Raw genomic sequence first — 13,520 nt, 5'->3', positions numbered from 1 at the left:
CATGGTTTTTTTTTATGATTACTGCTTTGTGTTTGCACACATTCATCTTTGAGTTTCCTTTGTTTCCAGTCTCTATCCTGTATTTCGGATACGTTGTGCTCCTTTTTGTTTATCTCTCTGTGTTAAATGCTGGCTTTGGCTGTGTGGAGAATAAGGCTTATGAATTTTAATCTCAGATGTTTTATTACTTGTTATGTGGTAGTAAATTATGCTTGAGTAGCTGTAAATCCTTAGATACAGTGCTTAGAGGATATGGGGACTTACAAACCTGGTCCTAAACCCTGTATCTCTAAACCTTTCAAAGAGACAGAGAGAGATTTTCTGGCCCTGCTTTATAATTAGCACAGTGATGAAGACAGTGTTATCGTACTGCAGTGTATTTATCATTCTACTAGATTATATGTTTTTTTTCTCACACACCGTCACACTGGTTTCTCACTGGAGTCCTGGTCAATACGTAAAGAATAAAACACTTCAGGAAGTGATGTTATAGGAAAACAACCAGCTCTGCTGCACAGGGGTCAGCATGGGCACCCTGACTGGTCTGCAGCTATGCAGCCAAATACACAACAAACTGTAATGCACTGTGTATTCTGACACCTTTCTATCAGAACCAGCGTTAACTTCTTCAGCAATTTGAGCAACAGTAGCTCGTCTGTTGGATCGAATAGATACTTTTGATAGATACTGACCACTGCAGACCGGGAACACCCCACAAGAGCTGCAGTTTTGGAGATGCTCTGATCCAGTGGTCTAGCCATCACAATTTGGCCCTTCGTCAAACTCGCTCAAATCCTTACGCTTGTCCATTTTTCCTGCTTCTAACACATCAACTCTGAGGACAAAATGTTGACTTGCTGCCTAATATATCCCACCCACTAACAGGTGCCATGATGAGGAGATCATCAATGTTATTCACTTCACCTCTCACTGGTCATAATGTTATGCCTGATGGGTGTATTCCTCTGTAAACAGAACTAATGTGGTCCAGAGAGATTGTTGTGTTCTCTCTGTCTTGCATCAGTTTAATTGTCTTAGCACTACACTTACAGTTTCCCTTTTCAGCAGTTTATCATCTAGTTTAAATAAGCCACGTTGATCAGTACAGAAAGCCGTGCCCTCACTGAAATGATGCCACAGTGGTTCAGTGGGAAAGATTCTGGCCTGCTAATCAGAACTTTGTCAGGCCCGAGCACTCTCACCCTCACAGGGGACATGTGAAGAAAATCATTTCACATGAACATGTCACAGCTGTCTTGCTTCTTCTCTTCCCTCTTAAAGAGGCAGCAGAGCATTTCTGATGTGCAGAATGATGGGATTCGACTGAGTAGTCATACAGAGAGAGAGAGAGAGAGAGAGAGAGAGTGCACTTGTACTGATGAGCTCTATTTGATGTAAGGACTATCATTCAGGATGATTTCACTCTCGACACAACGTCGTCTGTGTTTGTCTGTCCGGGTGTCTTTCTCAGGATTGGTGAGTAGTCGGCCAGCGCCACATCAGCTGAGTGATGATGTCATCGTGTGTTGCTAAATATAGACACAGCCATTCAGGAAATGAAAAAGAAAGACAGCTGGATAGATGCACTGGGCTCTTTCTTTCATCTCCGATGTCTGAGCTGAGATTTATACATCACTACGACATAACTAATTCCATAGAATATATTTTTTGAGAGCCTTCTAAAACATGCTGAGGGTGTGTGTGTGTGTGTGTGTGTGTGTGTGTGTGTGTGTGTGTGGTGCTCATACTGTGTTAGAGTCTACTGTAGTGTCACGTCCTTTAGACACGCGTGTCTTCTTGTGTAATCGATAAATCTATTTATGTAACAGAACACACACAGCTCTAGAGGACCTCATGCCCATTACACAGCCGCACTGCCCCGACTCGGACACCCGAGTATGGACCGTTGGTGCTGTAGGTTTTTAAGAAGTTTTCACCTTCATCCAGGAGCAGGCAGTAATAAAGATGTTATGAATGTTAATCACAGATGCAGTTTTCCCTTTCCTGGGTTGTTGATAGGATTTCCAGCAGGAGCTGAAATAAATATCCCATAAGCAGTCAGCTGAATGCGGTCTGGTGATGACATTTCTAGAACGAACGCGTCCGAGTCAAGCGTAAATAAAGTATCTAGTGCCTCAGACATTGAATATTTACTCAATGAGCACTTTAGTATGAATGACGTACTAATAATGCATAATAATAACAATAAAAGTAATGATAATCATAATGGGAAGAAGAAGAAAAATAACTCATGCTGTGAGAGATTGGTTTCAGGTCACCGGGGAAGCTCTTCAAGTGTTCATGCAATCAGTTTTTAGATGACTATTAAGTTATTATGCTGGAAGTAGCCATTATAATTCTATTAAATTGCAATAGAGGACACACGTGTCACTAAAGGACACGTGGCTATTAAATCGCGGTCAGCCACAACGCTCGGATTGTGGCATTCAAACAATGCTCAAAGTGTGCTAAGAGAACATTCCTCAAACCATTACCCCACAACCAGCAGACAAGACAAGCTGGATCCATGGATTCATTCTGTTGACCACTGTAGCCTCAGAATTTTGTTCTTCACTGCCAGGACTGGAAGTCAGTATGATCCTCTGTTGTAGCTCATCCTCCTCAATGTGTTCTGAGTTGCTTTTCTGCTCACCACGGTTGTAAAAAGTGATTATTTGAGCTCCTATATCCCGGGCTTCCTGTCAGCTTGTACCGGTCAGTTCATTCTCTCTCACTCTGACTCTCAGTTCTCTGAAACTCTTGACTTGTATCTGTATGATATTCTACAGTGTTTAAAATAGCCGATGTATTTGTAAGTCTCTCATAACAAAGACGATAGATAGATAGATAGATAGATAGATAGATAGATAGATAGATAGATAGATAGATAGATAGATAGATAGATAGATAGATAGATAGATAGATAGATAGATAGATAGATAGATAGAGTAGCCAATTCAGCAATATATGAGCTCACAGATGCTTACGATTGGCCAGAGTTGCTGTGATTGACATGAGAGAGAGAGAGAGAGTATGCCATCCTTCAGACCCAGCTAATTTTGCTGTCTTGTCTCCCGGCATGGATGGCTCTGGTATTGACGGGAATCGAACCCATGTCAGGGCGAACGCTTTTCCATTGCTCCACACCGAATCCCATTGATTGGGACGTTTTGCCGCAAAGAGAGAATCCCAGCGTGTCTGAAAATCGATGACTTTTACTCTTTTACTATCTGTATTGCGAGGGCTGAGCCATCTGTGCCTCGCTAAAGTAGATCTTGGACAGTGGCGCATCCCCAGAGGCTAAATAAAACATAATTATAATACAAGCAGGCAAGAGGGCACTCGTCTGAGTGTGTACACGCCTGCCTGTGAGCATTATAACCACCCGGGAAGAGTGCAGTACTGAATGTTGGCATTGTTAGAGGCGTTAAAGGCAACTTGCCAGATTTCACCACAAAGTGCTGACTCAAGAAATGATACTATAGAGATTGTGTGTGTTGAACATACACACAGGCACACACACGCACACTCACCACATACACACTCACGTGAGAAATCACAAATGTTGCCCTCTGTGACATTGCCGCCTGGCCCTGTCCTCATCTGCCAGTCACAGACTTTTCCCTTCATCCACTCTGCTTCCCTCCCTTTCCCCAATTTCCCCCTCCCTCCATTGTTCTGTCTCTCTCTCTCACACACACACACACACACATTGACTCTACATCCACACACACACAGGATAATCACAAAACACATCCCCCCTCATTAGCTCTTCCGTTGCAAACGTCACCAGCTGGACCATCTCTGCTAGCCGTGTGTGAGCATCTCCTCTGCATTATCCCCCTTTCTCTTCTTCTCTCTATCTCCCCTCTCCCTCCTCCTCCTCTCCTGCACTGTGTTCACACCCCTCCCCAAGCAGCCGCAGCAGTCTGTGTGTGTGTTTACGCATGTGCGCATGCGTGTGCGCTGGCCGGATGGAGCAGTTTGCCGGCGCTGCAAGGTGACTGGACGAATGGTAAAAGCTCACAGCTTCACAAGGGATTCTGCAGCATCCCTCTTTCTTTCTCATTCCTCCTCATCCCTCATTTTCTCTTTCTCTCTCTCTCTCTCTGAGTAGACGGAGGTGGACCAGCTGCCCTGTCTCCAGCGTCTCTTCCTCAGCGCTAACAGCATCAGCAGGTAAGAGAAAGTGCGGCTGCATTAACCCTCTCCTTTCCAGGACTCAACAAAAAGTGCTGAGGTAGACATCTTTTTTTTTGCCCTGCCCACGCATGAGGACTGATGCTACATTACCTGATAATTCTGCTATCAGTCTGTAGATAAATCAGTCTGTAGATGCTGCAGTTGCTAAGGAAGTTGTGCATATATTCATAAGTGTATATATAAATATGTAAGTATCTCTCTCTCTCTCTCTCTCTCTCTCTCTTTCTCTATGTATGTGTGCAGCTCTGCATGTCCTGTTTCTTTACTCTGAAATCCTTTGTCCTGGTTTTTGCCGTGTCATGCGTCCACCTCCAGCCGAGCAGAGAGAGGGAGAGAGAGGTAGAGAGGGGAGAGAGAGGCACAGTCAAAAAGTGAATCTGTCTGTTCATGACACTGGAAAAGTGTGATAGAGGAGGTGAAGGTGGAGGTGATTGGGTTAATGGAGGAGATGATGTAGTAATAGAAGTGATGGTGAAATAGAGAATGGAGGAGAAGATGGAGGGGTAATGGAGGAGGGGATGGAGGGGTGATGGAGGGGTGATGGGTTAATGGAGGAGGAGAAGGAGGGGGTGATGGGTTAATGGAGGAGGAGATGGAGGGGGTGATGAAGGAGTTGCTAGGGTGATAGAGGAGGTGATGGGGTAATGGAGGAGGAGATAGAGGGGTGATGGAGGGGGCGATGTGGTAATGGAGGATGGAGATGGAGGGGTGATGAAGGAGATGAAGGGGTAATGGAACGGGTGATGATGTAATGTAGGAGGAGATGGAGGGGGTGATGGAGGGGTGAAGGGGTAATGGAGGAGGAGATGGAGGGGTGATGGTGGGGTGAAGAGGTAATGGAGGAGGAGATGGAGGAGGTGATGAGGTAATGGAGGGACTAAAGGGGTAATAGAGGAAAAGTGGAAAAGTGTGGATGGGGTATTGGAGGATGTAGGAGGAGATGGAGGCGTGATGGAGGGGGTGAAGGGGTAATGGAGGAGGAGAAATGGATGGGGTGATGGAGGAGGTGAAGGGGTAATAGAGGAAAAGTGAAAAAAAGTGTGGATGGACTAATGGAGGATGGAGGAGGAGATGGAGTGGTTGAAGGAGTTGATGGAGGAGTTGATAGGGTAATAGAGGAGGGGATGGGGTAATGGAGGATAGGGGAGAAGGTGGAGGGGTGATGGAGGAGGTGATGCTTGGGTGATGGGGTGATAGAGAATGTGATAGTGTATGTGATGTGGTGATGGAGAAGGAGATGATAGGGTGATGGAGGATGTGATGCACAAGGTGATGAAGGGGGTGAGGGTCCGACATGAGCAGGCCTGCAGAGAGCACATATGATTCCAAATGGTTAAAAGGTTCAGGCTGATGATTTATTCATACTGCTGTGGCCTGTGAGAGAGAGAGAGAGAGAGAGAGATGAATATGAAAGTCTGCAGCTGTGTTTCAGGCTCTTCTCTTCTCTATTTAATGGGATTATTATGTGAATAATACGGGGATAGATCATGTTAAGGTTACATTATACATACTGTATAGTAAAGTATGTAAGAATGTCAGTGACTGTTGATACAACATGACATTTCTGATTGTGTGTGTGTGTGTGTGTGTGTGTGTGTGTGTAGTTTTGATGAGCTGGCCTGTCTGGGAGACTCGTGCTCTCTGAGTGAGCTCACCCTGGATGGAAACCCTGTAGCTCAGGAGTCATGCTACAAACAGAACGTGCTGCGCTGCGTGCTTCCACTCCGGCTGCTGGACATGAAGCGCATCACAGTAAGAGTGTGTGTGTGTGTGTGTGTGCGTGTCTACATGGCAGTCTCTTTGCTAGGCTGTACTGGTCTCAGCGCTGTTGAATTCTCAGATCTATTGAATGGTTGATTAGTTTTCTGTAACAACAATTCTGACAGTCATTCTGGGTGTTGCTATAGTAACAGTTCAGCCATATGATCTGATAATAAACAAATTAAGAAAGACATTATTTAAAACAGAAAAATGTTGATATAGTAAAGCTTTTTTTAGATGCCCATTAAACATTGATGGAAGGAGTCTCTAGTTTCAGAGCTTTCATTCTGAAGCTTCAGAGTTTAGGAGGCGTGGCCTAATGATTGAAGGCGGGGTTTTACAGTACTAGTGATTCAGATAATCATATTATTCTAGGGTTTTTTTTGTAACATTTGGATGTATTACTTTTTAATACTAATTTGTTATTTAGGTACAAATGATGTTATCAAGTGAAATAAAACCTTTTAGGATGAACGTGCAATAATTTGAACATAAAGCTTGCAAAGTGTTAAACTGTAGCTATTAGCTTCACTGTAAGCAGCATTAGTGCCAAGTAAGCACACTTTAGTCATGGCTGATTAGATAGGAATATTTGGGGTTGTCTCAGCAAGAGGCTGTGCTGTGAGTGTGTTAAATACAGTTTGTCTGTTTGATTTTTGTGTGTGTGTGTGTGTGTTGATGGTCTAGATTTGTGCATGTTGTATCCAGAGGCTTTGCAGCAATGAGTGTCCAAGTCTGAGCATGTACTTAATTTTACACACACACACACACACACACACACACACACACACACACTATGCCCATGGCACCCTGTATTCTACCATTCTACCACAGACACACTGCCCTTCCACAGTTTTCCAGAATAATCCTGGCACGGTCGCTTCACCATCATTTATCTTCTACACTCCTGAACCCATCCAGCCTCTGTCTCTATCTATCTAATTGCTCTTTCAGAGAGAAATCAGTGGAAGCATCAGACACTTGCGAAACTCATTAAGAAGTCATTCTTACCGTTCCACGTGTCTTTTCCATAAAGATCAGCCGATGCGGAGAGACGCTGCAGAGTGTGTAGTGACTATCCGATCTCAGAGCTGCCGCCTCGGGCCAGGCTTAATTAAACAGTACAGAGGAATTACACACACTGCTTTAGTCTAGTTAGCCTTAATTATGTGTCAGAAAAGTGACAATTAAACCAAAACGATTAAAATTAGCTTTCTGAAACTGAGAACAGGAAAGGGGCATGGTCTGGAGCAGCTCATCATGCTTTTACCAACAATGTGTATTGCTTTTAGACACAAAAACATCAAATCACCTCATATACTATTATTTACATCAAGTATAATTATATTATTGTTGTTGTGTTATTAGAAATGGTTAAATTTCAATAAAAAATTATTATTATTTGACGCAGAAAGGAGAAAATGAAAACATCTGTAGGGAATAGTATTTTACATTTTTAACGATTTAGCATTAAATTTTAATTGTAACTACTTTCTTATTAGTACCTTACCTCCTTATTAATTACTTATTCCTTACTTATTACTTACTTATTATTTATTACATACTTATTACTTACTTACTAACTTATGTACTACTAATACTTACTTATTGCTTACTTATTATTTACTTATTACTTATTAACTTATCTAGTACTAATACTTCCTTATTACTTATTACATACTTATTACTTACTAATTACATACTTATTACATACTTATTACTTACTAACATGTACTACTAATACTTATTACTTACTTACTTATTACATACTTATTACTTACTTATTAACTTATCTACTACTAATACTTCCTTATTACTTACTTATTACATACTTATTACTTACTTATTACTTATTTATTATTAATTACTTACTTATTACTTATTACTAATTACATACTTATTACTTATTAACTTATGTACTACTAATACTTATTACTTACTTACTTATTGCTTATTACATACTTATTACTTATGTATTACTAATTACATATTTATTACTTATTACTTACTTATTACATACTTATTACTTACGTATTACTAATTGCATACTTATTACTTATTACTTACTTACTTATTACTTATTACATACTTATTACTTTCTAACTTATATACTACTAATACTTATTACTTACTAACTTATTACATACTTATTACTTACAAACTTATGTACTACTAATACTTACTTATTACTTACTTACTTACTTATTACATACTTATTACATTCTTTTTACTTAGTTGCTTAGTACTTACTTATTACATACTGAAGAAGCTGCCTGGATGAGTAGTGAAATGTTTTGCTCTGACTAGAAAGGAGTACAGTTGACCTGACCCAACTTCCAGATATAACACACTTATAACCAATTACATACCTATTACTTATTACTAACTTATTATTACTTACTTATTACTTCTTACGCACTTAATACTTCTTACTCACTTCTTACTTATTGCTTATTTACTTATTTATTAGTACCTTATTTCCTTATTAGTTCTTATTTCTTACTTCTTACTTACTTGCTTATTACTAATTTCATGTATTACTTTCTTGGTACTTAGTACATACTTATTGCTTATTTACTTTTCACTTATTTACATATAAGGTACTTATTACATACTTATTACTTAGCTGAAGAAGGAGCTTGGATGAGTAGTGAAATATTTTGCTCTAACTAACAAGCTGACATGACCCAACTTTCAGATACGTATTAACTATTACATACTTATTACTCATTATTATTACTTACTATTATTTCTTATACACTTATTGCTTATTTATTACTTACTCCTTACTCACTGATTACTTACAGGACCTATATTATCTGTTAATAACGCAGCTCAGCATGCAGCATGCTCTGGCAGATCAGCAAACTGTGAAGAAGTGGAAATCTTGTTGGGATTCCCCGTTAATCAGGAGTGACTGGTGTAGTGTAGCCTGTGTTGTGAAAGGGAAATCTGGCTCAGCTTGATCATTTCCTCTACCTGAGCTGCTCTAGTGGTCCACCCACACTTCTCTGTGTCACACGGAGCAAGTTCCAGACTGTTCCTAAGGAGGAGTGTTTCAGATCATACTATATCCCTCTGCAGATGTTATTGCCTTGGCCTGCGGGGATCTCGTGCTGAGGGATGTGTTGAGGCTTGGAAGGTGTATGGGTGCGATAAGACATGCCCATCAGATACGCTTTTCACAAAGCAGGGTCAGTTGATTGACATCTGTAAATGAATCCAGGAAAATATTTGATTTCTACTTGCATCTCATTGCTTATAGCACTGAAGATAAACGGACGGGCTTTTTTCTTTCTTTCCAGATATCCATATGGGTTGTTTAGACTCAGGAATGTTTTTTTTTTTTTCTGTAGCTATGGCTGTAGGGTATGTTATGTTAGTTATTGTGTCAGGTTCAGTGTGTAACCAAACCACACAAAAGCCATCCGTCATCATTGAATACATTTACAGAGATCATATGTCATTAATAAACAGTTGGGGTGTGGAAAATAATAAACAATGGGATGATTATTCCACCATACATGCACTTTTAATGCACTTATACTACAACGTTAACCTTTAATGATTAATAAAGAACAAAACCTCACACGTTTTATCCATTTAGAGCTACACTGAATGTTCTGGAATGTCCTCAGAACTAGTTAGTGTCCAGTTATCACTGTGATAGCAGCTGTAGTCGCTTCCTCAGCAGGTTTTCTTTTTCCTGTCTCATAGTTGAAAAATACAGCTTGTCATGCTGCAGAACACACATACACTGGAGACTCCTTCTATAAATGTTAAATACATTTTTTAATAAATGTACAGAAAAGGAATAAAAACCACCACATCAATGATTCAAACCAACCATCCATTTTCTATATACCCTCTTTATTCCTAATTAGGGTCACGGGGATCTGCTGGAGTCTATCCCAGCACACATTGGGCAAAAGGCAGGGGACAAGTCACCAGTCCATCACAGGGCTACACATATAGACAGACAACCACACACACTCACACTCACTCCTATGGACAATTTAGAATCACCAATCAACCTAATGTACATGTTGTTGGGCTGTGGGAGGGAACCGGAGTACCCGGAGCAAACCCATGCAGGCACAAGGACGAGACACATTGATTTGCTATCAATCACAACATTTCTCAAAAGCCTCCAGTTGTGACCTCTCCTCTGACGCTCGTCTAAAAATCAATGAAAGGAGAAGGCCACAGATTTACACAAAGCTTACAGCACAGTTACAAGTGGTGATGGCGAACCCCAAACAAAGCTTTGTGATTTAAAAGAAAAGAGCGGTTTGTTGAAATGTGGCAGGAAAGGAAAAATCTGTCATCATGTCTCATCACAGTTCTGTCACGACAGGACAAAAAGGAACACCGCAAGGAAGGAAATTGGGGATGAATTACAGCTTCCAGATAGCTAATTAACATGTAAATGTGCTCTGTTCATCAAGTTTAATTACTATTAAGGCAGGATGAAAGGAAGTAGCTTATGCTTCCTGTGCGAGGAGCTACAAAAAAAGAAAGAAGGAAGGAAAAATGGAATGAAAGAAGGATGGAAAGAAAAAAAGGAAAGAATTGTGCATTAATACAAACTTAATTAAAATTAATACAAACTGATTTAAATAACAACCATCTGTTAAAGACAATTAACAAACATGAAGGAAGGAAGGAAGGAAGGAAGGAAGGAAGGAAGGAAGGAAGGAAAGGAAGGAAGGATTGAAGGAAAGGAAGGAAGGAAGGATTGAAGGAAAGGAAGGAAGGAAGGATTGAAAGGAAGGAAGGAAGGAAGGAAGGAACGAACGAACGAACGAACGAAGAAGAAAGAAAGAAAGAAAGAAAGAAAGAAAGAAAGAAAGAAAGAAAGAAAGAAAGAAAGAAAGAAAGAAAGAAGGAAGGAAGGAAGGAAGGAAAGAAAAAGAAAGAAAGGAAGAACGAAGGAAGGAAGGAACGAACGAACGAACGAATGAAGGAAGGAAGGAAGGAAGGAAGGAAGGAAGGAAGGAAGGAACGAATGAAGGAAGGAACGAAAGAAAAGGAAGGAACGAAGGAACAAACTTTTGTAGGATAATCTATGTAATGGCATAAATCTGAGAAATTTCTTGAAGGCAGAGAAGGTGTGAGTCTGTTCTGTTATCTGCCCTCAATCAAACCACAGCAGGACAACATCTGACACACACACACACACACACACATCCCATTCTTCTAACCTGTGTGTTCTGTCCATGTACAGTAGCTGATCTGTGAGGATATCATGTCTCTGGATTTGTCCTGCAGGAGGAGGACAGACGCACTGCAAATCTTTTAGCGCGAAAGGAGGATGAGAAGAAACGCGAGAGCCACAAACAAGCCGCTCACAAGGTAGATGCTAAATATCCCCTGACTTTTCTTTACCTTTCCTGCAGGTTGATTCATTACGGGTTACTCTTGTCCTGCTTTTCTGGGACTACTGTAATGTATGATCATGAGCAGAGATCCTGCTGCTGCTGCAGTGACAGGCTGCTCTTTACACTCTTTCAGGGAGGAAGAGGACGCTCATTAGATGAGTCACTGAACACACCAGATGTTTGTTTTTAACAACCCTGTACTTTTGTGAAACTTTCCCTTAAAGCGCATTGTTAGCTAAGGACAAAAAGAAAGGAGTGCGATGCTTTATCACCCCTAAAAAGCCATTATTTTCCACTAAGCGCTAGTGTTTTATTCCTCTTATACCACACCAATTTGCCAAGGATTACAATCTTTTATTAATAAACCCTTTATACCAGTACACTGGCTGTCCATTCTGCCTCATGGGACATTTCAGTATAAAGAGATGAATGATGAAAAGAAAAGAAAAAGTGTTAATAAATGCAGCTTGTTACTAAGAAGTCTTTCCATCCTGAGGACCTTCCTCCTGTCTGTTAGCTACTAAGCGCTGAGACACCAAAACACCACAGATTGAAAATAATGAGTAAAAAACTTGTCAAGACAGAACCTTGCTTTAAGATTTATTTTCCGCTGCTTAGTTTAGATTTGGAAAGCCTGTTTTTGTGTAAGGTGTGTGTGTGAGATTTATTTGTTTTTCTTCATGTCTGCAGCCATGGGGGCATTGGGTGCGAAGTGGGAGAGTAGTAGGAGTTGATGGTTTCTGTGTAATTGAAGCCAACTAATCCCTGATAAAATGTCAACTCCTTCATTCCTTACTACACACACACACACACACACACAGGGTGGGAGAGAGAAAGGGGGGGGAAGGGGGAGGGGGGCAGAGAGAAAGAGAGAGAGGGAGAGAAGGAAGGAGAGAGAGAGGGGGGGAGACAGAAAAGGAGAGTGAGAGAGAGAGAGAGAGAGAGAGAGAGAGGGAGTGGCACATTCCATACCTAGTCGAGGAGAAACTTAAAAAAGGACCAAAAGGAGCAAGATTCCTCTTGTAGTTAATCTGTGCTGAGAATTGCATCATGGGTAATGCGTAGTGAAAGATGGAAAGAGCTAATGAGAGATATCTGAGATTAGAACCAGAAGAATGTCATTGAGAGAGATGAGAGATGAGATGTACCATTAATCCCCTGTAGGAGAAATTCAGGAATCATGAACTGTACTGGTGTTTTTGACTCATTAAAGCGTCTCACTTCTACTGGCACATGAAGCCAGGCTTGTGATTTTCCAGTAATCTCACCTGGGCTCCATAGCTAGCATTTCGTACCACCATCATCCAGTGACAGCCAGCCATGAGGTCAGTGACTGCTGTCTGGTTCCTGTGGAGACAGAATAAAGCAGGCTGTAGGAGTGATATCAGTGTACATCAGTCTGTTAAAGCTCCATCAGGACATCGGTGAAGCTGAAAAAGAGAAATGAAAACTTTGCGTGTGTGTGTGTTGCTAAAATCTGCCAAAAAAATAGCTGCATCCACCAAAATGGGTCAGAAGGATACCAAAAATATCTGCCACAGCCACAGGCACCAGTGGCATCATCCTAAGCCTCATTTTCACCTGTGTGTTTTTTCGATCACAAAAAAATGCAACCCAATTTTTTTCTTTTTTTTTTATTCCACACAAAACACGTTTTCACAGCGGTCGAGTCACACTTTAAGCCACAGATCATTAAAATTATATAAAGTACCAATTATAGGGTTTAACACTTTAACATCATGCTTTTTTTTTTTATTGTAAACCACCAGGACCTTCTCCTTTTCAGAGGACATACAGGACTCAGTAGCAGTAATTAAAGCTATCATTTTTTTGGACTGTTAAAACCACTCTGGAGATTAAAAAAAAGGAAAGATGTATGAATTACTTCAGAAAAAAAGAGTCTAAAGGGGTTAATGAGCTGAGAAAACTAATAAAAATCTGAATAATTAAATTATACAAATAACAACAATTAAAAATGTTTAACATTATTATTATTATTATTATTATTATTATTATTATTATTATTATTATTATTATTATTATTATTATTATTATTATTATTATTATAACATATATGATGTAATTCTGGCTAGAGTTAGAGTTAGAGTTCTGGCTGGTTAATAATAAAAATAATGAATAATTTTAAATAATATAAATGTATAATATATAATAATA

At 40.2% G+C, this 13,520-nt stretch overlaps 1 protein-coding gene across 2 annotated transcripts in view; it reads left to right on the top strand.

Moving 5' to 3' along the window:
* LOC131351851 (leucine-rich repeat-containing protein 49) overlaps nt 1–13,520 on the top strand; it is a 43,918-nt gene that overhangs the window by 12,642 nt on the left and 17,756 nt on the right. For both annotated transcript variants that reach the window (XM_058387503.1, XM_058387502.1), the window contains exons 9-11: nt 4,118–4,179; nt 5,808–5,955; nt 11,236–11,319. In XM_058387503.1, coding sequence (XP_058243486.1) covers nt 4,118–4,179; nt 5,808–5,955; nt 11,236–11,319 — 294 coding nt within the window. The remainder of the gene's footprint in view (nt 1–4,117; nt 4,180–5,807; nt 5,956–11,235; nt 11,320–13,520) is intronic.

Source organism: Hemibagrus wyckioides, linkage group LG04 (assembly GCF_019097595.1).
Source record: "Hemibagrus wyckioides isolate EC202008001 linkage group LG04, SWU_Hwy_1.0, whole genome shotgun sequence".
Lineage (NCBI taxonomy): Eukaryota > Metazoa > Chordata > Actinopteri > Siluriformes > Bagridae > Hemibagrus > Hemibagrus wyckioides.
This window is presented reverse-complemented; position numbering and strand designations above follow the sequence as displayed.